Genomic DNA, 26,491 nt, shown 5'->3' on the forward strand with positions numbered 1-26,491 from the left:
TATTCTTTTTTCTCCCCATGTCTTCCTTTCTTTTCTGCTTGTTGGGCTGCGGGTGGAATCCCACAGAGCTCCCTGCAGAAGAAGGTGAGTCGTGTGGCAAGACAGGATGGGAGAGGCTGGGATGCAGGAAGGGGAATGTTTGGGATCCTTTATTTTAATCCTAGTTTTAATCCCAGAGCCAGTGGGGCTGGCAGCAGAGTCCTCCTTTGACAGAAGGGGTACCTGGTGGGAGCAGAAATACAGAGATTTGGACAGGAGCAGCCCTGCTGCAGCGGGGGACAGTCCCATCAGTGCTGGTGGCCACAGTTACCTGCTCACAGTGCCCTTGGAGCACTGACAGTGCTTGGGTTTGTGTTTTCCTACCAGGAAAGTCCCTCTGGGAGCTGGTGCTGGAGCAGTTTGAAGATCTCCTGGTCCGCATCCTTCTGATGGCAGCATTCCTCTCCTTTGTAAGTACTGCGGGCTCAGGGCTGGTACAGCCCCATTGGGATTCGGGGGAGGAGGGGATATGGACCTGTATCCTGTGCTCGAGATGTGGTGTGTGAAGGGAGCATCAGATTTCCATTTCACCAGTGCTGATGGACCTTGGTTGTTTTTTTCTGGGGGGAGAAATAGCAAAGGGGTCGGAGGAATGTGGGTTGGATGAAGGAGATGTACCAGCAGCGCAGTGATTGCACAGGGCTTAGTGACAACACTGCACATACTTTGGAGATGAGACTGTAGGATATCTCAGCAATGCTGATCCATCCATCCAAAAGCCATATCCCACCACCCTCTGACTACACCGGAGATGGAGGCCCAAGGGCACTGGTTCTATCAGCTGATCCCCAGCGTTGCTGTTCAAAGTGAATGCCAATAGCATGAATTAAATTAGAAACCCTTACAGTCATCTGCATGGCTTGAAGCTTTGCCACTGCCAGATTCTTCTGCTGCAGTTCAGTGATAGCTTGGCAGCCTTGATTCCTTTCATTCAAGTCATCCATGCTGAAAAATTCATGTCAAGCTGTTGCAGAAGACACAGCTGGGTGGTTCTTTTCAGTTTATGTGACATGGTTAGTGGGCACGGTGGTGATGTCTTGATGGATGGACCAGATGACCTTGGTGGTCTTTTCCAACCTTAATGATTCTGTGATTCTTTTTGGGCAATAGTCTGTCCTCCCCCATGCATCCAGCTTGTGATTTTCTACATCACCTGTAGCTCTACTAAATTAGGAGACACTAATTCTCACTAATTTATTTTCAATATTATTTTTTTGCCCAGTATGTTTCCTTGTGCCTCTCCATGCATGAGGGTTGAAACATTTAGGGGAAATTGCTTCCCTTTGTGTCTTTTCCTTGGAAGTTTTGGAAAGTACTGATGGCACCCCAAGGGTGGCTTTCCTGCTTGGAGTAACTAACGTCTCCTCCTGAAGCCGTTCCACTGCTGCATGGAGGCATTTGCATTTTGGATTAGAAATGAAAATCCAATCTGTTATTCCGTGTATTTTTTCTTTTGTTCTTCCTCTGGCCTGGCAGAGTTTCGGCTGCTTGCGTGGGCGCTGCCTCTCGCCTGCTGCTCACATCCTTCCCATCCTGCTGGCACAGACTGCAGGCATTGGGCATCCCAGAGCCTTGGGCAAGGGTTCTGTGTATGGCAGGCACAATGCATGGGTCTGGCTTTACTTTTAACCACAGCTGATGTGTGGGGAATGGCACTGGAAGGGACTCCTGGTAGGGTCTAGCTGGTGCTATTGCCATCTCCAAGCATTTCCTTTTCTGCAGCTTCTCTTCAACATGAAGGAGATGCTCCAAGCAGGAGCCAGGATTCACATCACCAGGCTCCATGAACCCGTGGCTCTGGTGATCCTTTCCATGCTCAGTAATGCAGGGAGACAACATGGGATCAGACGAACTCAACGTTTGTGTGTTTAGCAAAGCCACTGAGTAACTGCAGCATGAGCTCACTTCACCCTTGGTGCCTTGGAAATGCTCAGCAACAGCAGCGCCTGGCTGGCCAAATGCTGGTGTGGTCCTTATTTGCTGATGTGGTCCTTATTTGCAGTGCCTGAGCATTGCACCCCATGCTTACTGAGCTGAAATGGGGAGTGTTTCCCACTGGAGTTTTTGGGGATGAGGTTGCACTATTTCCTTTGCAGAAAAATCAGTGCCTGGAAACCTCTCTCCAAAGATGGCCTTTGGCTTGGCTTTGCCCACAGCTTACCTTGGGAGTTGCTCAGTTAGGATATATTTCCCACCAAGCTGGAGAAATACTTATTTTTTGAGTGCTGCTGTTGAGGGCATTTGGCAGCAGGGTGGTGAATCCGCGTCTCATGTCTTCTCCTTTCGGCTGCCTTAGTTACCAGCTAACCAATTTCATTTTAGGAGGTTTTTATTTATTTATTTCTATTTAGTTCAAAAATAGGCATTTCCTCTGAATTTCCCAGGAAAAGCAGACCATGTTACTGTCTCTGCTGGAGGAAGGGCGGGTAGGCTCACCCTCTCCTTAGCATGCGTGTGGAGGAGAACCAGAAAAACAAGAGCTTTTTTTAGCTGAATATAAGACGATTTTTCTGTTATTAAACAGAGAACTCTGGCAGTGAAACACCAGGGCTAATGAAGCACTAGGGACATAGGGAGGCTTCCAAAATCCCAAGGTTCATAGTGGTGATTTTGGGGTGGCACATCCCAACTGGCTCAGGATCACCATTTTCCATGGGCTGATCATCCCACGGGCTGTACCTGAGCCTGCAGTTTGGGCAGCACTGGTGTTGGCTGCATGAGCCATCTCCTGCTGCACCAAGTTGTGCAACATTTATGTCAGGATCCCATCTCATATAGACACAACAATATGGATGAAGCTTTTAGTGCTAGCATCATAAATCCTACCAGTCTGAGAGCGTTGGGTGGCTGAACAACCACAGGATAGGTGAACAGCCAGGATAAGGATGGAGGTTGGACCCCTGCAAGATAAAATGCATTCCCAAAGTAACACACAGTGATGTGTTGGCTGGTGAGAAGTTGTTATCTGCTTGATGGGAGAGCAATACAAACCCCTGTGTCAAAGGTTCTGTGTGCTGGTGCTCACTGCAGCAGAGCAGCCAGGTGTTGTATTGACACAACGCAAGTCCACGACCAGTTAAATGGAGTGACAATGTTTTTGTGCAAGCTTTGTTTGCCTTATGGTGTTGGGTATTAATGGGATGGAGAGTGGGGCTCAAGGTTAAAAGGAGCTGCAGGGTCAGTGTCTGCGTTGTACTATCTTTTCTTCAGAGTCTTGAAATGTTGGAGCTTGTTCTTTCAATCGTGCTGTGCTCCTTCTCTTCTTGTGCCCCCAGATCCTGGCCTGGTTTGAAGAAGGAGAGGAGAGCACGACAGCCTTCGTGGAGCCCATTGTCATCATCATGATCCTGATTGCCAACGCCGTGGTGGGTGTGTGGCAGGTAAGGGACAGTCCTTGAAGGTCTCTGCTCTGTGTGGTTGGAACTTCGGTTGAAGGTCTGGTGGCTTCTGGCCTTTGGAAACTCATTTCTAAAGGGTTCAGCTCAGTGTCGGCTGTACTGCTCTGTGCAGATAAAATCATAGAATCATTAAGGTTGAAAAAGACCTCTAAGATCATCCAATCCAACCACCAACCCCCCCAGGATGCACACTAACCGTGTCCCTCAGTGCCACACCTCCAGGGATGATGACTACACCACCTCCCTGGGCAGCCTATTCCAGTGCATCACCACTCATTCTGAGGAGGAATTATTCCTGATATCCAACCTGAACCTCCCCTGGCACAACTCAAAGCCATTACCTCTTGGTGGCCTCCAGGTTCATTTCTTCGATCTCGCTTTGACAGCTTTTGTAGTTATGAGTCCCAGCACTTGTTTGCCATCCCTAATGTACGCTGCTTACCTTCTGGCCATGGTCCAAAGATCAAGAGGTTTTCAGGCCCCGTTGTGACTTACTGCAGCAGAGATCATTTCAGAGCAAACAGGAGCAGCTGGGGAAGAGGCAGAATTGGCCCCAGCGGATGGGTCCTAAAGCTAGGAATGGGATTTGGGTGCACCCATGACTGCTGTATAGAGCACCTACCAGTTGGACAGCCCCACTGCCTCAGCTCTGCTCCTCCGCCTGCAGGAGAGGAATGCTGAGAGTGCCATCGAGGCCCTGAAGGAGTACGAGCCCGAAATGGGGAAGGTGATCCGTGCCGACCGCAGCGGGGTGCAGCGGATTCGTGCCCGCGACATCGTCCCTGGGGACATCGTGGAGGTGGCAGGTAGGGCATGGGATGGGAAGGAGCCAAGGAGTGGGAAGGGGATGTTGGCACGAGGATGGCAGCCTCATGGCTCCTGGTTGTGGTAGGGTGAGAGTGTGTCCTCAGGGGATGGGTTTTCCAGAGGAAGAGGCTTCCTTCCATGTTTCTCACTGAGCTCATTTTCTGGATTTTGACATCGCAAGCCCCCTCTGGCTCTTCTCTTTGGGTCTCTCTGTGTTTCAGATGCCTCAACATTTCCTACCTGCCTCAGCATTATAGGGAAGCAATGCATTCTGCTTATCCTGTGTTGTTTGTGTGTTAAACTATGCTGTAAACCCCCAGAGCCCCTATGCTAATCCTCTCCTTTCCTCCTCATGGCCCTGCTAGTGGAAACAAGCTGCAATCCCTCCCACTCTGAGCCAGCGTGCTGTTATTTATGTCTTCCAGTTGTACTTCAGCTGGAAGATGCACATTAAAATAGTGCATGGAGGCTGAGATGGAGGATCTCCTGCACCGGCCCCAGGTCTGTTCTGGTCCTGGGATCTGCAAGAGCTTTTAGGGACAGGAGACAGACTTGCGACATGCAGGGGCTGGCTGCAGATGGCTCTCATAAGCCCTCCCAGGCACAATTCCTTCCTGTTCACCATCCCGTGAGGGAAATGCTATTGCAATGCCAAAACACCATGGGGTCCAGCACCAGCTGCCAACTTGCCCCAAATCAAGTGCTTATTGCTTACCATCACCCACTAAATATTACTTTTTAATGGCACAGCCAGTATCGTAACTGGAAGGGAAAGAGATGAGCTGTTTTCTGGAGGAGATTGCAGATTAGTAGCAAATAAATTAGAAAATGTTGCATTTGGGTAGGTTAGAGCAAGGAGCAAGGAACCTGTAGGACTGTGAGGAACTCGGAAAGTGTGATGGAGATGTTGGCAGGAGAAATATTGCCTCTTGGCTCATGACAGGTGGGGAGTACACCAGGAGCAGTGGCTTTGAACAAGCAGCGTACATCTACATCCAGGTGACATCCTGGAGATGGCAGTGCTAGTGAGCAGAAAGGAGCAACTTCTCTTTGTGTGTGCAAATGCAACGTATTTGGCAGCACGGATCAGAAAATCTGCTATTGCGTTGCAGACAGCAATGTGCTTTCAGGGGAAGGGGTAAAACATCACCTGCTCAGCTGCAGACTGACCCTCAAACTTCCTTCAGTGCAGGATTTGCAGCACTGCATGTCTCATAACAGACCAAACGGGTTGCTGTGGGATATCTGTCCTGCCATATAAGGTTATCATGCTATCTACCCTTGAGCAGATGCTACCCCCATAGCACCAGGGCTCCGGGTCTCCATAGATGCTGTCAGCAGATTGTGAGCCTGCAGGCTCCACTTATGTTTTGCAAACCCTCTCTGCCTTTCCCATGGGGGAGGAAGAGCCATTTGCTCCTTTAGAGCAGATCCAGCTCCCTCGGGTGGCTGCAAAGCCTTTGCAGGAGGAAGTTTGGGGGTGTCCGCAGGTCCCCGCATTTATCATCCAAAAGCAACAGCTGGATTACACAGCTGTGCAGTGGAGCAGTGCCAGGGCAGCCCGGCCCTGAGCTCGGGAGGATTTTACGAGCCTCGGGAGGAAGTGCTCCTTAAAATCTGGGATAGGAGACGTTTGGTCGCAGCCAAGCCGGAGCATTGTGCAATGTGATGTGAATTGTTACGAGTGAGGGCTGCGCTGATCTCAATATTTCCGAAAAGCCGTTGTGTTCGGGCGATAAGGGAGCATGAGGAAGAGCCATGGCGTGCCAAGAGTCTGCGAGGAAGAAACCCAGCCGGAAAGCAGTTTTCAACAGGTTTTGTTGTGTTTTTTTTTCTTTTTCTTCTTTTTTTAACATGCGCCCTGGTGGGCGGCAAACAGTCGCTGTCAGTTGGCCAGGATGCTTCCACCCATGATTGCTGGACCGGGTAACCCAGGAACGACTGTTTGTTCTGGCTGTGAAAGGTCCTGGAATGGTGTTGTTGAGTGTCTTGGGGCTTCACCATACCCCTTCCCCAGCCCTTGATTGAGCTGCTCTGCTCTTTTCCTTGCAGTTGGTGACAAGGTACCAGCAGACGTCCGCATCATCGAAATCCGCTCCACCACGCTGCGGGTTGACCAGTCCATCCTCACAGGTGTGTGCAGGTGGGGCAAATGCTGAAGGTAGATATGCCCTCTGTCCACTGCCAGGAGTGAAATCTGGGGCTGATGCTGGGCTGAGCATTTTGCTGGGGTGAGAAATGGGTGGAGGAATGAGATTTAGAGCTCATCATTCTCAGTACATCATTCAAAGCTCTGCTAAATGCTAAGTGTGGGGCATTCCCACGTGATGTCCATGGTCTCATGAAGGTTTTCCAGTCCCACCATGCAGCCACCACATGGTGACCACTGTTGGTCGAGCTGCTGGAGTTCAAGTAGTGTCGGACAACACACTCAGGCATAAAAACCAAAAAAGGGTTTTGTGTGGTCCTGTGTGGAGCCAGGGATTGGACTCAATGATCCTTGTGGTTCCCTTCCAACTTGGGATATTCTGTGATATTCTACGATCTCCCTGCTCTTGCCTTGGCAGGGGAGTCCATGTCAGTGATCAAACATGCTGACCCCATCCCTGACCCCCGTGCTGTCAACCAGGACAAGAAGAACATGCTTTTCTCTGTAAGTCCCCACTTTTCTTGTGTTTTTGCAGACAACAGGCAAAGAGACCGATGAGACCTCCGAACATGGGAGGTCTATGGGCAGGGAGCAGTATCAGCTGCATGCTGATCATAGTTATGTAAAAAGGGTCCCAGATCCATAAAAATGGAGGGCTGCTTCCATGAAATTTCATTTGGCATGTGTTTCTTTGACCCTAGGCAATCTCAGTTGGTTTTGTATCTCATAGTGTGTTACTAATGAGGAAAAAGCTTGTGATTGAACCTGGGGCTGTTGTGGGTTTGAGTTTCCTCTTTGCTCATGCCCCTTGGACAGAAGTCAAACCTGAGAGGGATGAGAGCACTTTCAAGTGTTCAACTGCTGCTTTGTGGTGGGTTTCTGTCAAGTCCAAAACAGCCCTGAACTGCGTGAAGTCAAAACTGTCCTCCCATCATAGAGTGGAAGAGGGGCAGGTTGCCTGAGTGCATTGGTGTTCCTAAAGAATCAGAGCACTTGAAGTGCTCTCATTCAACATAGATCATCTCAGCTGGGCTGAGAGAGCTCCTTATGGCTGAAGGAATTTGGGCCTGGGGATGAAGTTCACTCTTCTCTAAGCAAGTCAGGGACTGTGCATGAGTATAGAATGAGCAAAGTCTCACTCAGATTTTAGCAGATGAAAAACCCAGGAGGCCCGATGCCTCATTTTCTTCTTAAGATGATCTTAAGATCTAATATTCCCCTTTCACGAGAAGCAGCCCATTTCCTCACTCAGACTGGGAGGTTTCATGCCCATAGACTCACTGCCCCCTTCCATCCCTCCCAGGGCACCAACATCGCAGCTGGGAAGGCCGTGGGAATCGTCATTGCAACAGGGGTGTACACAGAGATCGGGAAGATCCGAAACCAGATGGTGGAGACAGAGCCTGAGAAAACCCCCTTACAGCAGAAGCTGGATGAGTTCAGCCAGCAGCTCTCCAAAGTGATCTTCCTGGTGTGCATCGCCGTCTGGGTCATCAACATCAGCCACTTCAGTGACCCTGTCCATGGTGGCTCCTGGTTTCGAGGTGCCATCTACTATTTCAAGACGTCAGTGGCCCTGGCAGTGGCTGCCATTCCTGAGGGCCTCCCTGCTGTCATCACCACGTGCCTGGCACTGGGCACCCGCCGCATGGCCAAGAAGAATGCCATCGTGAGAAGCCTACCTTCGGTGGAGACACTGGGGTGCACCTCTGTCATCTGCTCCGACAAGACCGGCACCCTCACCACCAACCAGATGTCTGTCTGCCGGGTGAGCACAGGGCATTTTGGGGAGCTGTATCATGGAATCGCAGAATGGCTTAGGTTGGAGGGTACCTTACAGGCCATCTAATTCCAGCCCCTCTGTGGGCTGGTTGCCAGCCATCAAATCAGGCTGCCCAGGGCCCATCCAGCTTGACCTCGAATGCCTCCAGGGATGGGGTACCCACAGTTTCTCTTGGCAGCCTGTTCCAGTGCCTCCCTGCCTTCTGAGTTAAGAATGTCTGTACTGGGATGCTGGAGCTCTGTCTTGGTGTGATGGAGCTTGATGTCTCCACCAATCTTTTGCAATACTCAAACTTGTTTTGTCCTCGTGCAAACATTGCATTTTGCTCATTAGCAATTTCAAGGTGAGCATGTAAGACATTTTGTTTAACAATGTAGGAAGGCCTGAGTTTTCTTCTAGCCCAACAGGGTGTGAGGATGTTTATGACTTATCTTGATGCATCACCTTTTCACTAGCTTTTCTGAATGCACTAGCACTGAGGTGCAGATTTGTGGACTTGTTTCAGGGCTCCCTCTCCATGGAGCATCTCTTCTGGCTGGATTCAGTATTAATACAGCTTCTGGAGAAGTCAATGTGGTCAACACCTTTTCTGCTCTCTTGCCCATTTTCCTTCTGTTTTAACCAAACTGGTGAGAAATTCCAGATCACGCAAAATTAGAAAACTGGGATCTGTGAGGCCAAAGTTGGAGGGTCAGTGTAAGGTTTGGGTCCAGCTGTTCATGGTGGTTTGTTAGGAAAGACTGGGCCATCCCAGTGCTTCTCAGTTTCCCCATTATTCCTCAGGAAAGCTTTTTTCATGATCTTGGCGCGTCAGTTTTATAGGAGAACCATGGAAAATATGTCACCAAAGGGAAAAATGGCCCTGGCCACCCTCCCTGCTCTCTGAAAATTGGGTAGTGAAGCAGCAACCGACCACAAGCTTTGGTTTGCTCAGCACAAGCCACAAATGACTGGAAATGTCTGATGTTTCTGCCCCGTAAATGATTTACAAGGAGGCCCTGCTGGATCAAGGGGCTGACAGAGCTGTCCGTGTTTCACATGAGGGCGAGGTTCCCATCGGCCCTAAGCAAATGATGTATGAATAAATAGTATATATTAAAAATAAATAATGATGGACAAGCCCAGCATCTGAGCACAGAAACAGTCGTTAACGTTTAAGCCATTCCTGCGGCCAGGGTGCACAGCAGGACACAGGTGTGTAGATCCCATGTGTTTCTACGTGCTCAGAGCCTGAGCTGGCCGAGTCTCTGTGTGCCAAACACCAGGCCTGGGTCTGCAGGAGATGACGGCACTGTGGTGAAGCACTCAAGCCACATACCCACTCAGTATATCAGATGAAAGCTGTGGTTTGCACTGCTCACCTTATGGGTGGCTCAGGCTCTCTGACATCTAAATCATTTTATAGCCTTCTAAGATCAGATCTCCCACTTAGTGGCTGAAGCAATGTGGTTTTTCCAGGTTTTAGTGAGGCTTTTGATGGCGTCCACTCACAGCTTCCTTCTAGACAGTCTGCTCAGCTGTGACATGAACAGCTTCACACTGCTACTACTAGGGAGGTTTGGGCTAGAAATTAAGAAAAACTTCTTTACCAAGAGGGTGGATGCTGGAAATGGCTTCCAAGCGAGGTGGCTGATGCCCTATGCATTTGGACGGTGCTCTTAACATTGTTTTAACTTTGGGTCTGCCACAAAATTGTCTAACAGTTGGACTCAATGACCTTTGTAGAGTCTCTTGCAACTGGAACTCATTCTATATTCTAGTCTTTTTCTACTCTACTCTACTCTTGTTCTACTCCATTCTACTCATCACAAAGAACTTACAGCACCCTCTTATGCACTGTAACTCAATTGTTGAGCAGAGATGCTGCATGAGTTTGGGCCTGCTGCTGTGCCATGATTCAGCAGTTCTGTCTCTGTAGAACAACCCCAGTCAGTTATCTCTTGATGCCTGGCATGCTCAGGGTTTCCTAGCATTGCTGGCTGTGCCATGCTGGCTTTTGGTGGGTGCTGTCACTTGGGGCCACCTCTGGCATTGGAGGAAAATGACGCTGCTGCGTGGGCTGGCTGATGGGTGAATGACGCTGATTACAACCTTCTGCTACTCCAGACAGCTCTCCTGCCTCGCTTGACTTTCGATGAGTGCTTTTTTTTTTTAAAAAGAGATCACAGAAAATATATATAAATGTGCACCTATTGCTTGCACTATACCCCTTTTCCGCCAGAAACATAACCCCAAAAGCCTGCAAATACCCTTGTGATGTCTGGTCGTGCAAGCTAGGAGCAGGCAGGAAATCTGATGTAACCTCTGTTTGCTGTGGGTTCCACCTATTTTAAATAGGCATGGAAAAATAGAGGGCATGGAATGATTTATTTATTTTTTTCCTTTTCTAGTAAGAAAGTTGCTATTGTGGAAGTGCTGATTGTTTTGTAGTTGTGTTTGAAAACAAAAGAGCTCGTATCATGCAAAAACACCAGTGGTGGGGGTGGATGTTTTCAGGATTTTTAATAAATATGAAGCCAGCCTGCATTTCTGAGCATGGAAGGCTGCTTTCTGAAGGGGCCAGGAGATGTTGGCTCAGTTGCAGGCCAATGGCATTGGACTTCTTGAAAAGACACAAAGGATGCTCCCCTTCAGGAATCCATTTGGTGCTGTCTCTGACCAGGTGCTGCATTGCTGAAGCCTCTCATTTAGGAAATTTCAGCCATGTTTTCCTCTGTTTCAAGTGTCTGACTCAGTTGCCTCAAGGAGATGTGATCTTTGGGCTCTTTATTGAGCTCTGTTGTGTGTTAGTGAGTGACTGGAGGATCCATGTCTCTTCTGCCACTTTTTGCCATATGCTTTTCTTCAAACCCCCTCAGGGATGCTCAGAGAAGGGCTCAGGGAACAGAGATGGGTGAAATCATGCAGATGCCGTTCTCAGGAGAATGGGCTGATGCTCAGTCCTGGGGCAAATGTCACAGCAAACAACATCCTAAATGCAGCTGTGCCTTAATGATGGGTTGTGGGAAAGTTTTAATTAATTAAATCTTCTTGAAATGAAGGGTAATTGTCTCTGCATCACTTTCCCAAACTACCAAGCAGGACTGTGGAGCGAGGAAGGCATTGCTGCCTCCTGGCTGGGAGCATGCATTCCATCCAACCAATGTTATTTGTTAATTATATTGCTTTTTGGCTCCAGCATGGATCGTAAATAACAATTAGGCAGGCAGGAGCACTGCTGTGCCCTTGTCCTGGCCAGGTCAGGAGCTGACGGTGATGCTGATGGGCTAGGGTGCTGTGCCAAGAGGAGCCGAGGGGAGGTGGAAAGAGGAGGATTTTTATTGCATGTTAATTCCTTTTGGTCTCATTGCTCTCACTGTAATGGCAAGAATGGGCCTGGAAAAGGTGTTTGAAAGGCAAAAATTACTCCAAATTAGAGCATGTGGGACTTTTACAACTCTCTGGAGCTTAATTAACCAAGCTGTAACCTGGGGAACGTGCAGTGCAAGCTGGTGGCTGGGAGCTGTCAGGGAAGGGGGGTATGGGGTCCTGTGGCTGGTCGGATCCTGTCCCTCCTGCTGGGCAGCAGAACCCCAGCCCTGCTCCAAGAACAATACCAGCAGCTGCTTAGAAACTGCCCAGGCATCGCTCCTCTGCAATGGAACAAAAGGAGTTGGAGGAGGCAAATGTGGAAGCTGGGAGTGGTGCATGCCAGAAAATTGCTGTCTAACTCTCCGTGTCTGTCTGTCCCCTTGCAGATGTTCATCATGGAGAAGGTGGAGGGTACCCAGTGCAGCCTGCATGAGTTCAGCATCACCGGCTCCACCTACGCCCCCGAGGGAGAGATGTGAGTACCGTCCCTGTGCTGCAGGGTGCAGCTGGTGGCTGCACAGGGAGACCCCTGTAGCTGTGGAGAAACTGGGACTTTGGGTATCAGTTTGTGGCTGCACTGAGTATTGCACATGGAGGGGAGCAAATGCTTCTTTTCTCTCCCCATCATGTGTCACTGCAGGGAGATGTTCCCTGACTTGTCCTTGCCACGGTTTGCTCATCCATGCAGTGACTGCACTTCATGGCAGCTTCAGAGTTAATTTCATGAATATTTATAAAGCCAATTTGATCTTTCACTAAGAGTCTCCATTAAAATGTGAGATAGGTCATAAGCTGACATTAGTGGGTGCTTTTCAACTCAGTAAAGACTGATGGGCTGTGCTTGTCTGCTCCCTCCTGAGGCTGCAGTCTCCCTTTCTCAGGTTCATTTGCAGCACCCAGCCAGCAGTGTTTCTACCTATACCTTTCCCAGCACGGCCGTCCCTTCCCAGCTCTGTACAGGGCATCACACACTGCAAAAGCCATCCCCAGTATTTCTGCCTTCTCCAACACCAAAACGCAGCCTGAAGTGCTTTCATCCCTGTGCAAACAGATTTTTCAGATTTTCTTGGCCGCTCCCTGCTTTCCGCTCCTGAGCTGTAACAAGGGCTCCAAAATGTTCTTTCCATTGGGAAGCTGCAGTGGAATAAACTGATCCTAATAAATGCCTGACAAATTATTTTTCCAGCAAGCGGGTGAGCGGCTGAGTTTGCACAGCTAACCTGCAGTTACCTCTCCTGGGGTCTGGATCAGTTTTGTTTCATCCCAAAATGTGCCTGGCCATTTCCACCATGGGGCAGCGGGTGGCTGGGGAGATGAACCTGGTTCTGCAGCTCCTCTGGACATTGAGCACGTGGAGACCCTGGGGTGCCTTTGCCCCTTTTCTGGTTCATCACCTTCACAATCACCATTGGAAGCTTTTGAGAAAAGGGTGGAGTGGCACTGAGGGTCATGATTTAGTGTTACAGTGGGGATGGGTTGATGGTTAGACTGGGTGATCTTACTGACAGTTTCCAACCTTATTGATTCTATATCCAGCTGTTCACAGCCCCTGCTTTGATGACCCAACGGGAGCAGAAGGTCTATAGAACACTATTTCCAGTTGTCATGGTTTCATTGCTGCCATTTTTATTCTGGGGCACTTAAGAGTTTATTTGCACCATGCGTTATTTCATCTGCATGCAGCCCTGCCCCATTTCTTAAAGCATAAAATGACCCCAAGCTTTTGTCACTGCTCCATGAGCCTGAACCAGGCTCTTCCCCACTCTTTGCAGCAAATTTCCCAAGGGCTACACGGGGAAAAGCTAAGCTCTACTTCTCGTGTAGCCGTGCGAAGGGCCAGGCTCCAAGCAGTTGTTTCCCTCCCACAGCCTGAAGGACAAGCAGCTGGTGAAGTGTGGGCAGTACGATGGGCTGGTGGAGCTGGCTACTATCTGTGCTCTCTGCAACGACTCCTCACTGGACTACAATGAGGTGCGTGGGGACAAGTTGCTGCAGGCTCCCAATGGGCTTTTCCCTTCCCTTTGGGCCTTCTTGGGGGCAAAATCAGTGGATATTGGCCCGTTTTGTCCCTTCTGGGAAAAGGGTTTCTGTACCTTTCTGTACCTTTCTGTACCTTGAATGCAGCCTATCTCTAGTAGGGATGTTGTGGTGCTGCATGTTGTATGTGGCATCTGGTCTGTATCCATTGGTTTTAACCCATGGCTTCATCCAGTTCCACCATGTGGGACATCCTGGGTTGGAAATGCATTGAGGGGATGTGCTCCAACGCTTGAGCTCTGTTATTTCCTGCTTTCCAGTCAAAAAAAGTCTACGAGAAGGTAGGGGAAGCCACTGAAACTGCCCTGACGTGCTTGGTGGAAAAGATGAACGTCTTCAACACGGACACCAGCAAGCTTTCCAAGGTGGAGCGAGCCAACGCCTGCAATTCAGTGAGTGAAGGGGATGAGAAAAGGGCTTAGGGGTGGTGATAAAGATGCTGGTCTGGCACAAGGATGCAATTTCTTAGCTCATAAGGGGTTGAACCTTAGAAAATCTTCAGGTCTGTGCTGACCACGGGAGCCCTGAACCATCCTCTGCAGCGTGCATCAAACCCACCTCCCAGCACTGCGGTTCCTGCTTGAACCAAGCTATCTCATGGTGGAAACACCTCTATTTCTGGTGTATGAATCTCCAGTACTGACTGCTCTGCTGCTCTGGCTCTGCCGTGTCTCCCTCTCCTGGTTAAAATGCACTTCATCTCCCATCTGGATTTGATGTCGTGCCATTAGATTTTTCATATACGACACCCTCCTAGCAACAAAAAATAATAATTGCAAAATTCTTTGGCCATGCAGTGAACAAGGTGGACAGCATCCCTGCTCCCCTCAATGGAAAATAATTCAAATTGGCCTTGGCTGCCCTGCAGATGGCTTTTCTGGGACAAGATGCATCCTCCCAGGAGCTTGCTCAGCTGCTGTGATGCTGATATGGGGACACAAGAGGGTGACAAGGACCAGCTGCTGTCTTTTTGTGCATTTTGCTCCTGGGATTATTAACAGCAGCGCTGTCTCACAGGTGATCAAACATCTGATGAGGAAGGAGTGCACCCTTGAGTTCTCCCGCGATCGCAAGTCCATGTCGGTGTACTGCACGCCCACTGGCCCCGGTCACAACTCTACTGGCAGCAAGATGTTTGTCAAGGTATGGGGTGAGGACTTGGTGCTTAATGGTGCAGTGATGCTTTTGGGTTTGTCTCCTGCCTCGGCTTGTGCTGAGCATCCTGGTGTTGGGAACACAGGAACTTCCTGTGCCCTAAATTCAGGCTCTACATGCTATGCCTGGATACCACGGCCGATAGCAGTGCCTAAATGGTTCAGCTTTCCACTGTAACCAGAAATAAAATAGTATTTATAGGGCATTTTCTTCCCAAGAGAAAGGAGTGAAGGAGATGCTGCAGGAATTTCCCCACTGACTCTGAGAGGAATTGTGTCCCCATGTTCCCACCCAGAGAGCTTCTGGGTGAACTCTGTCCTCCAGGTCGAGTAGAGGCCACCCAGAGCTTCCATCCTTGCAGGCTATTTTCAGAGCAGCAATAGAGGGATCGCAACTCTCAAATTAAAGGAGAACATCAGGGTCAGAAAAGGACAGGGTGAGATGCTACGATGCTCAAGGCCATGTGTTCCTAAATCACAAAGGCATTGTGAGCATCCTAGAGGTAGCAGCACATTTTTTTTGGTGGGATCCCCCTTTCCCTTTGGGACAGTGGGGTGGGAGCCCCTCAGGCAGGCAGGAATGAGGCATGAGGAATGGAGCAGATTCCATGCCCACCAACCTGAGTCCACTTCATCCCTCCCAGCCACAGTCTCTCGTGTCAAGGCTGCCACCTAGTGCGCTGTGCTGCCACACATTTTGGGAAGATTCCCTTCTCCTCCTCCCAGACTTTGTGCTGTCACTCCCTCTGGCTCAGTGCTAGCAGGAGATGCTCGGTCTCCAGGTTCATATTCCCATAGCATACGTCCCTCACTCTTTGCTCCCAAGCTCACACACAGAAGATGTTACTCTGCATGCCAGATTTGTCTCTTGTGCACCAAAGAGCTTTGTGCTGGGGTGATGAGGGCAGCAGACCAGGAATGACCCCCAGAAAGCAGCTCCTCACCTCTGGTTCCTTCCCAGGGTGCCCCAGAGAGCGTGATCGAGCGCTGCACCCATGTCCGTGTGGGCACAGCCAAGGTTCCACTGACCACACCTGTGAGGGAGAAGATCCTGAGCCAGATCCGGGACTGGGGCATGGGCGTCGACACGCTGCGCTGCCTGGCATTGGCCACCCATGATGCACCCGTCCACAGGGAGACCATGCAGTTGCACGACTCCACCACCTTTGCCCACTACGAGGTACTACAGCTTTTCTCTTTATTTCTCAAGCTTTCAGCTGCCCCAGTAGTATTTCTCCCTTGATTTCTCTGGATGGTGCAATAGCTCAGTTCTTTCTCTCCAATTCCCATAGCAGAGCTGCATGCAATGAGACTGACCTCAAAGCCAAGGGCTCTGTTCCATTGGTGTCCATCCCCAAAGCTCAGGGCTCTGTCCCACTGGTGTCCTTCCCTAAAAACAGGGGCTCAATCCTATTGGTGTACATCCTCATGGGGTGATTGCCAAGACCTGGGACCTCCAGGAGGGATGTGGTATATGTGAGTGAAGTGGAGATGTGTGAGGAGCACTGGAGGGGATGGGACCATCCCTTTGTACTGAGGTTATGGGGAGCCACTGATGAGAAATGTTTGTGGGAGCCACTAATGGGAAATATCCCAAAAGTTTTCTCCCCAAGTGCCCTGGAATCACTGTGCCCACAATGGTTTCATGGTGGGGAGGGATGTGGTTGTATTCTTGAGGTCAACATGGTCTATGCTGTCCCCTCAGACCAATCTGACCTTTGTGGGCTGCGTGGGGATGCTGGACCCTCCCCGCAAGGAGGTCGCTTCCTCCATTGAGATGTGCCGCAAGGCCGGCATCCGCGTCATCATGATCACGGGCGACAACAAGGGCACAGCGGTGGCCATCTGCCGCCGCATCGGCATCTTCACAGAGACCGAGGATGTGGCTGGCAAGGCCTACACGGGCCGGGAGTTTGATGAGCTGTCCCCAGAGGCACAGCGGCAGGCGTGTCGCGAGGCTCGCTGCTTCGCCCGCGTTGAGCCGGCGCACAAGTCCCGCATCGTTGAGTACCTGCAGTCCTTCAATGAGATCACCGCCATGGTGAGTCCCCGGCCTCCTCCTCCCTGCCCGGACCCTGCCCTCACAACGCTTTAATCATGACTTCGTGCAGACGGGCGATGGCGTCAACGATGCCCCAGCCCTGAAGAAAGCCGAGATCGGCATCGCCATGGGGTCCGGCACGGCCGTTGCCAAGTCAGCTGCTGAGATGGTGCTCTCTGATGACAACTTCTCCACCATTGTGTCGGCCGTGGAGGAGGGCAGGGCCATCTACAACAACATGAAGCAGTTCATCCGCTATCTCATCTCCTCCAACGTCGGGGAGGTTGTGTGGTGAGAACCCTGTTGTGGGCAGCAGCTGTGGGGTACCTTGGTGCTGATATTTGTCACCAGCTCGTGTCACAGACTCATAGAATGATTGGGTTGGAAGGGATCTTAAAAGATGATCCAATTCTAACCCACTGTTATGGACTGGTTGCCCCCCACCAGGTCGGGCTGCCCAGGGCCCCATCCAACTTGGCCGTGGGCACCTCCAGGTATGGGGCACCCACATTTTTCTGGGCAGCTGTGCCAGGGTCTCAGCACCCTCTGAGTAAATAATTTCCTCCTAATGTCCGATCTAAACCTGTTTCTTTAATTTAAAGCCATTCCCCTTTTAGACCACGTAAAAAGTCGTTTCCCTAAACTGAGTTTGGCGCACTAGAACCCAGTGTTCCTGCTCACTTTCCCTTTCACAACACAGACAGTTTCTAACTCAACACTTCTGGCTTTTTCCCCCTGCAGCATCTTCCTGACAGCCATCCTGGGCCTCCCCGAAGCCCTCATCCCAGTGCAGCTGCTGTGGGTGAACCTGGTGACAGATGGGCTGCCAGCCACCGCGCTGGGATTCAACCCCCCTGATCTGGACATCATGGACAAGCTGCCGCGCAACCCCAAGGAGCCCCTTATCAGTGGATGGCTCTTCTTCCGTTACCTGGCTATTGGAGGTGAGCCCCAGTGGTCTGGCACAAAGCTGGGCAGGGGGACCATGGCCAGGCTCCAGCTAAGGAGTCTTTCTTGGTCACAGTGTACGTGGGGCTGGCCACAGTGGGCGCAGCAACCTGGTGGTTCTTGTACGACACTGAGGGACCGCAGGTCTCCTTCCATCAGTTGGTGAGTTGAGGTCTTCCCCTACCCCTTTTTGTTTGTGCTTGTGATGGTCACATGTTCCTGATGGGAAAGACATATTTACTGGTGGGTTCCTGTGCTGGCAGAGGAACTTCATGCGATGCACCGAAGACAACCCCATTTTTGAAGGAGTTGACTGTGAAATCTTCGAGTCTCGATACCCGACCACGATGGCTCTGTCTGTGCTGGTGACAATTGAAATGTGCAATGCCTTGAACAGGTGGGTGGCTGCAGGATTGCTCCACGTGACCCATGTAGGGTCTCTTTAGGCAACTCTTAGTGGGCTGAGGGCTTTGCTTTACCCAGCAGAGCCACTCCAGTTGGGTGTCCAGATCCACATCATGGCAAAGCTTGAAGATGAACGGTCTGGAAGTGAAGGAGCTTGGGCAGATGTGGGGACCAGGAGGCTTTTGGCATTCACGATGTCCCCTTGCTTTCCCAGTGTCTCTGAGAACCAGTCACTGCTGCGAATGCCCCCATGGCTCAACATTTGGCTGCTGGGGCCATCGTCATGTCCATGGCTCTGCATTTCTTCATCCTCTACGTCAAGCCCATGCCTGTGAGTACCCTATACCACCTCCGCATGCAGCTTGGGGGCCTCTCATGTGACTCTGGGGTACCATTTGGGTTTGGAGGTTCTGGGACAAATGTCCCCAAGTCCTGGGGCTCGAACTACTGTGGGATCAGGAGTTACCCTGCTGCAGAAAGCATTTACCTAAGTCAGACACTGTCCTTATAGACTGCACAAAGCTGTGTGGCTGCCTCCAGGAGGTGATGCAGATCTTTTGAAGACATCACCTCCCTTTGTAGTACAAGGCTGGGGATGTCTCAGTTGATCCCTAAGGGTGTGTGGCATAAAGTGGCTTGCTGCACCCAGGTGACATTGTCCCTCATTATGCCACTGAGTGTGTGCATACGGTGCTAGGGCTTAGATTGGGTATTAAGAAAAACTTCTCTGAAAGAATGGTCAGGCACTGGCACAGGGAGTGGTGGTGTCACCACCCCCAAAGATGTTCAAGAACCGTGGAGATGTGGCGCTGGGGGATGTGGTCAGTGGGCAGTAGTGGTGGTGGGGGAACAGTTGGACTAGATGAGATCAGAGGCCTTTTCCAGCCTTAACGATGCTATGATTCTAGCTTGTGCTTCACTTTCTCCTTCTGAGGGAGAAGTGAAGTGCATCACCTTTGACTCTTCTTGGAATGATGACAGTCCTTGAAGAAATCCTGCCCTTTGAGCGGTCTGGATCCTTCCTCCTTGTACTTTGGACAATGTTTTCTCAATCTGTATCCCGCAACAGAAGCTAACCTCATCTCTGCAATAAAAAGAAATCCCATCTCCTTCCCAATTAACATATCAAACCCTTTTCTGCCTTGCAGCTCATCTTCCAAGTGACCCCGCTGAGCTGGCCGCAGTGGGTGGTTGTCCTGAAGATCTCCCTGCCTGTTATCCTACTCGACGAAGGACTCAAGTACCTTTCCCGTAACCACCTGGAGGGTGAGAATGGGCAGCACAGTGCTGGGTTGTGGGCCCCATGGTGCTGTGCTTGGGTTGGTGATGGCTTGGGGAAATTCACATGGTGTCTGCACTGCATGTCCATCCACCTCTGCTTTCTCAGCTATGAAAAAGGGATTTTTTTTCCTATCCCTTCCTCCCCAGCTGCCACGCCAGGCAGAGCGGTTGATATTCAGTCTGCTGGAGATGCTCACTGCAGGCAGGAGCAACAGATAAATCTGCCACATGTGTTTATCCAGCTCCTCTCGAACCTCTGGGAACTGGATTCCTTCCTTTAAAGCAAAAGGAATCAAAGAGTGCTTTCCAACAGAAGTCTCTTTGATTTTTGCACCCCTCTGTGGCTCTCCCTGTCTCATGTTTGCCACCTCTATTTTAAGACCTAGTAGGAGCTGTACGTCTTACAAACTGGTTTTACTGGAGTTGCCATTGGCTGGACTCTACGCAGGGAGCCTGTTTACAGCAGGTCCGTGGTTCCCACGCACTGTAAATCACGACGTGTGTTTAGACAGCCCTCTGAGTGGATGATATCATCGTTTTCTTTCATTTCTTGAAAAAGATACTGCTGTGGGTGATATCTCAGTGCTGAGTTAAACCTTCAGGGCCAGGTTCTTGCATTTCAGAGCTAAAGGCAGCCCTGGCCAGGGGGAGATTTGGGGCATCACGGTGGCCTAGTTTGGTTTCTCCCAGTGCAGCATGAATGCAAAAAACCTGGAAATCTCGCATTGGAAATTATTGCAGGCAGAAAAATCTGCAACTTGCTACCACTGCCATTGTTGGGTCCCAGGGTGCTCCCACCAGCTTCCCTGTCTACCAAGAGGTGGAGGTGCTCTTGTTTTTGCAGACCGGTTGGAAATTGCTTCTGGTGTAATATTATTTAATTGTTGCATCTCTTGTTGGACTGATGGATGCCTCGCATCACCCCGGCACATCTCATCACATAGCAGCAATCTTCAGACACAGCGCTGGGCTGGGGTGTAGGAGAGCTGGTTGGTTCTTGGCTGCCACATCCCATGCATGGCCTTGGTCTTCGCTTCACCATCTGCACTCTGGGGATGAGTGTTTCTGTCTCCCACACTTTGTGTTTTGCTATAACAACCCAGCTCCAAGTGAGGTTTCTGGAGGCGTTTTCTGGAAAGGGATGATCCTCTTGAAGTCTAACATGAGCTTGGAGCGTTCCCTGCTTCTGGTCCCCAGTGCCATGTCCCTGAAGTGCTGGATCCCCTGAGCCCCCCGGTCATGGTGCTGTGCATGCCCACCACTCGCTCTGTGTTTTATCCAGTAAGGGATTCTGATGCAGCTACTCAATCACAGCTAAATGTTGCTGTTTGCCAAATCTGGAGTTTGGCCAACAGCAACAATAACAACAAAAAGCCACTTTTAAATGTGGTGTTGTGATTTTTTTTTTTTTTGCCAGGAATTCTCAGGACAGTAAGAAACACGTGGAGCGGGGAGCACCAATTGAAAACCTGCAGGACTCCAGAGCAAGGGTGGGCATCCCCATGTGCCTCATCCCCACATGGCCGTGCTTCTTCTGAAGCCTTGTTGAGTACTGTGGGGATCTACCCACACTGCATCCCAGTGCATTTGGCTAGGCAGGGCTTGGGGTTGGTCTGAAGAAGGGAACCTGCAGCAGAGAGGCCAAAATCTAAGGGATGGCCAAGGGCATTGGGTTGACGGCTGCTAATGTTTAGCTGTGAGTTTTGCTGAGTCAGGTTTTGCATGGAAATGTTTCTCCGTTGATCAGATTGAGATAAATGGTGTTTCCATTACACTCAGTTTTCCTCATCCCTGAGGCTGCAGAAAGCTGAGACTGGGGATTTTCACCCTGATCTCAGTATTCTGCGTTCCTCTCCCCACCCCATCACTCTGTCAGGTGTACACTGAGTTTTCTGTTGTCTCCATTCTGGTTAAGAGCATGAGTGGGAGCTGGCTTGGCATGATATGACCTGCACATGCCCTGGCCGGGAGGGTGGAGGTGTTCTACAGGGCCTCCTGGTCCTTCCCCATGTGCACACTGGGTCACTGCCGGGGCTGACCGCCCTCAAGGACCTCTTCTACTAATATTACTTGCTGTCCTCTGTGCATTTAAGTATGCTGCGCTTTGCAAACCCCCTGGGTGTGCAGAAGGTTGATTTCCAGGCATTTGTGCTCAGATCTTGCAGAAGTCCTTTTTCTCAGTGGATTTCAAAAGGCACAAAGACCAGACATGTGTCCAAAACCCAAAGCAAACCCATCTCAAGGGTTGGTGTTGCTACTGCAGGGTCCTCAGCTTGTCCAAGGTGTTGAGCAGCATCCTCAATGGGACATTAGGGCTTCGCCATTCCCCATCCCAGCCTGAGTCAGAGCCTTCCCTCATCAGCAGGGACCAAAATCCTTGTGCTCGCTCACTGTGAAGATACAACATCCCCATCACATATCCACCTCTGTGGATGAGGGGGAGGGAGGATGTTCCTTTCTCTGGGGCTCTCTGCAGGGGATGTGTGACTGTCAGAACCCCTGTGCTGCAGCAACTCCCTGGGATCAGTGCTGGGCTGTATCCCTGCTGCATTCACCCTTTATGGGAGCGCATTACGTCTAAAGCCAAACACAAGGAGGCAGACCCCAAGCTGTGCTGTCTGTTTGGATACAGAATTACAGGAGTTTAAAGGTGCTGTGGGACCAGGTCCTACTAAACCTACGGCATGTGCTGGGACTTCGCATTTTCAAGAGCTTCAGCTAGGGTTTAGGGGCTGAAGGCTGCAGTTAGATGCTTGCTGTCGGTGTACAACTGGTTCCCCATCCTGTCCCCATTCCTGCACCCACCTCTTGCACAGCTTCAGTGCAGAGCAGCTGGGAAAGGCTGTGGCTGACACAGAGCCACTCACTGCCTGGAGTGCCCATGCAGTGCCAGGTGGGTAGCAATGAGGTTTAGCATCGGGTGGCTGAGGGATGCTGCTGCACTAACAGCTCGTTTCATCTCGGGATATAAAGGGTCTTGCAAGCATTGCTAGAAGGAAATTTTGGCAGAAGTTGGGAAAAAGTTGGATTGTTTGCTGTTTTTTTCTTCCTTTCTGTTCTGTTGTTTGGTCTTTTCCCTGGAAGAGGGCACTGTCCCCAGGCTGAGGCAGGACATGTGTTTGCAGCTGTTCAATGCATTCAATGACTGGAGCCAGCCTGCTGCCTTGCCTCTGTTTCCCAAGCAGGAAAATGGACTGAGCCTCACATTGCTGTGTGTGCTGGCACCTGTAGAGCCCAGGCTGAGAATTATAGAATAGTAGAGTTGGAAGACACCTCAAAGATCATCCTCTTCCTGCCATAGGCTGGCTGCCCACACCAGCTCAGGCTGCCCAGAGCCCCATCCATGGCCTTGAGCACGTCCAGGATAAGGTACCCACACTTCTCTGGGCAGCAGTGCCAGGGCCTCACCAACCTCTGAGTAAAGAATTTTCCCATAACATCTAACCTGCATCTCCCTCTTCTAGTTTGAGAAGCGCTGTAGAAGTGCCATGGGTCACTTGGTCCTTGTGCTGGAAGTGCACGTGGATATCAACACACAGCATGAGCAGCTCCCAAACCCCTACCAATGCTTTTTCTTCTTGTTTTCTTTTGTTTCAGGAGAAGAGGACAAGAAATGAATGACACGAAGGAGACGCTACAGGCTAAAGGACCCCAAACGTGTAACTCGGACTGAGGGTTTGCATGCGTGCCCACCGCTAGCAGCCAGCAGGACATGCATGTGTCCCACTACCAGACAAATGCGGGTGAATCGTCGAAAAGAAAAAACCCTGATTTTGTTTTGTTTTGTTTCGTCGCTTTCCTTTTCCTGTACATAACAGTGCAATCGCTGGCCAGCTGGCGGAGGGCTTTGGGGATGGAGCTACAGGGTCACGGTGTGGTCGGTCGGAACGTGGTTCCTTGGGGATTTGTTCCTGCAGCATTGGAGGCCCTCTCACACAGCTTTGTCCCAGCACAGTGAGCTGAGTTGGGGCAGGGAGCCACGGGGGGGTTGGGGTTTGAGGCATAAGATGGGGTCTGTGGGGTGCGGTGGTGCTGGGGACAGCATCAGGGTGAGGTGTCCTGGAGGACCGCTGGTGCCATGGTTGTGTGTGTGTGTAGCAGAAGCTGGAGGTCTCCCTGTGCTGCTGTCCTCTGGCCCTTCGCCTTCTCAGGTTCATTCCACACCAAATCGTGGCGTGGTTTTGTCCGTTCCCCTCTATCCGATGTCTTGTGAGCTCCTACCGGCACTGCTCAATGTGCAGCCATCTCCTCTGGAGGTATTTGAAGCCAAGCGTGGGGACGAACAAGGCGTCCTCATGTCCGCACTCGCTCCTGGTCACGCTTCCTTTGCTCAGTTATTTTCAATTATTTCCCTGCCAGGAGCTGTGCATAGAGCATAAGTCCTTAGGGGAACTGTGAGTTCATGTCCTCTGCTATGGGGAACCCCACTGTCTTGCACAGCACATCCCTGACACCCGCCATCAGGATGGGAATGAATGTATGCTTGTACAGAAGGTCCCCCAGCAGCACCCCTTGGTAGGACACCAGCTCGGTTGTTTCCTCCAGGAGGATGGTGCGTGCTGCAGTGGGAGGTGGTGGATCAGGGCAGTTTTGGGATTCAGTCCATTGAGCTGCAGGGTGGGTCATCCATCCCAGCTCCCCACATGCTCCCTCCTGTTTTCCTTCCTTCTCTCCATGATCCATCCTGGTGATGCTTAGCTACTCTCTACCTTTGCTTTCTCCTAAATCCCAGCCTGGAGGACCCAACAGCACTAGAACCAGGCTTTGTGATAGCATCTTGCTCTTTCACTTTTTTTTGTCTCTTAAAAGCTTCCTTTTTCTTATTCCTCTTTCCCATGGGCAGGAGCACACCATGCTCTGGGCACTACGAGCAGAAGCCATCCTTCTTTCTTTTCTCCATCACCAGCATTGACAAAGATGAGCAGAGCCCCCAGACCAATGGGAATGTACAGAATTGTTATACTACTGAGCTGATCTAATTGTACAGAAAACCTTGCATGAGATGTTGTTACTGTATTTAATATATAATGTATTCAAGGAATTTTAATATGGAGCTCTTTAGGAAGATCTTTATAGTTACTCTGTGGTTAGAAGAAGGTTGTTGCTGATTTTTTAAAAATTATTATACTTTGTCTTGAAGAAATTTTATTTTTCAAACATTATGTCTGAGTTAATTGGTGTTCCCGTGGGGACAACCAATTCCTCTTAAAGGGCAATTTTCCCCACAAATGAGACTCAGGCTGGTGCAGAGGAACAGGACTTGCCCCAGGTACTGCTTCCATCTTCCACAGGGCTTCCATAGGGCTGCAGGTGTGGGTTTGCCCTTCACAAAAAGGGTGGATTTCTCCGTGGTTTGGTACAGATCATCCCCAGTTCTCTGTGCAGGGTGATACCCAGCAGGAATTTCATCCAGCACCCAATGTTAGCACAGCATTTTATCCAGTAGCAGCTCAGGGACTTCTGAGGAGACGTTCTTCTGTTTCTGTGGGACTGGAAGATAATTTGGGAGAGGTCGGAGCTGATTCAGAACATCCCAGCCCATCAGTAGGATCTGGTGAGGTTTTCAGCTTCCCAGTGCCTCTTCCTGGGACACGTCAGTCCAACTGTCTGTCCCACCAAAGGGGACCTGCTCAGTCCATCTGCTCACCCTGAGCCTAATGGCTGCTGTGGCATTGTTAATTTGACCCAAAGATGTGTGTGTGTGCAAAGGTCCCCATAATGAGCACTGAGTGATGGGTAGGAATCTCTAATATGTATGGAGAATTAAAAGAAAAAAAATCTCAGAGAGATGAAATCATGGCACTTTAACTCCTTATTAAATTCCTGCTGGACCAGATGGCCTTTAAATGTCCCTTCCCATTTAAATGATTCTATATAATTCTATGATTCTCTGATTTATGCTTGGTCTCCTATGATGCCAGAGAGCGTGGGGTGATGGTAGCAGACATTCTCTGTGCCCACCAGTAGAAGGCTGTTGGAAGAGGTCGTGTTTGAGTCATTATATTGTAAATGTGAAGCCAAGTTTCTTTACCATTGACCTACACCATGCCACTGTGGGCAGTGCTGTGCCATTGTGTTGCCATTTGGCTGCATTCTGAGTTACCAAATGTGAGCCACTGTGGGCAAGAATTCAGATCAGAACCCGATCCAAAGGTTTGTTCTTCTGGCAGCAGCCAACTGTGTTTGCCTTCTCCTTGTGAACTTCCAGACTCATCTCACAGCTAGGTGGTGAGTGCAGGAAACCGAGAGCACGCATCCCATTTCCCCTTCTCACTGGTTGAACCACATCTCTCTTTTTTCCCTTGTCGTTTAATTTCTCACCCCCCCTGGTCAGGTTTCACTCTGTTCCAGTGGCTTTATAGTACAGATATTTTAATGAAGTAGGAAAATATCCACAGACCAGATTCTTTTTCCTTCGTGCTTGGGTGAGGATGAATGGCAGAACAGGGTTTTATTGTGTGCTGCTGTTTGTGCAAATGAGAGGTCCCAGAACTCAGAGCATCACAGTGGGATTTACTGTGGTTTTGGTCCATACCCAGCATGACTCTGTCTCTTAGCCCAGATGCTAAAGGTACACCCAACCCTGGTCCTGCCCTCTCGGTGCCATTCAGCTTTGGGTAGGTGCGGGGCATTAAGTGAGCCTAAATCTGCATGGAGTGGCAGTGGTGGGGGCTCAGGTTGGGCACATGAGACCCAATGGAGGATGAGCATTGAGGCCATAGCATGCCTTCAGCCTGTAGATGTGCTTGTGGATTGATACGGGATGCCCACACCAAATCCAGAATCTGAATTTGTGCTTCGTAGCAAGAGATAAATCACTATATCTGGGGTGGGGGGAGGGTGTTACTCGAGGGGTAGAACTGAAAGAAATGAGGTTTCCTATTTTATTATATGAGATATGATATTTTTCCACTCAATTATCGCTTCTGATGTCGCGTCCCAGTGCCCGCGGTGCAGCCACCAGGCTTGTCGCCGTCACATGCACGCCGACCACTCTGTTCACACAATATTGGGCTGATTTGTTTTATACTTAGGAAATTACAGAAATAAAAGCAATTTTACTGGAAAACTCTGGATTTTCTGTGTTTTTTGTGCTTT

At 50.3% G+C, this 26,491-nt stretch overlaps 1 protein-coding gene across 1 annotated transcript; it reads left to right on the plus strand.

Moving 5' to 3' along the window:
- On the plus strand, positions 1 to 26,462 carry ATP2A3 (ATPase sarcoplasmic/endoplasmic reticulum Ca2+ transporting 3). The gene is given in 22 exon segments (XM_003211678.4): positions 1 to 84; positions 367 to 449; positions 3,315 to 3,419; positions 4,105 to 4,243; positions 6,297 to 6,377; positions 6,812 to 6,897; positions 7,697 to 8,161; positions 11,914 to 12,002; positions 13,396 to 13,498; positions 13,825 to 13,956; positions 14,582 to 14,707; positions 15,680 to 15,898; positions 16,424 to 16,759; positions 16,830 to 17,050; positions 17,501 to 17,703; positions 17,784 to 17,869; positions 17,971 to 18,104; positions 18,327 to 18,382; positions 18,385 to 18,443; positions 19,261 to 19,378; positions 20,811 to 20,883; positions 22,991 to 26,462. Coding segments are annotated over 22 exon segments (3,057 nt in total). The 5' UTR covers positions 1 to 17; the 3' UTR covers positions 23,067 to 26,462.
- Positions 26,463 to 26,491: the final 29 nt, after the last annotated feature.

Source organism: Meleagris gallopavo, chromosome 21 (genome assembly GCF_000146605.3).
Source record: "Meleagris gallopavo isolate NT-WF06-2002-E0010 breed Aviagen turkey brand Nicholas breeding stock chromosome 21, Turkey_5.1, whole genome shotgun sequence".
In the NCBI taxonomy this organism is placed as follows: Eukaryota; Metazoa; Chordata; class Aves; order Galliformes; family Phasianidae; genus Meleagris; species Meleagris gallopavo.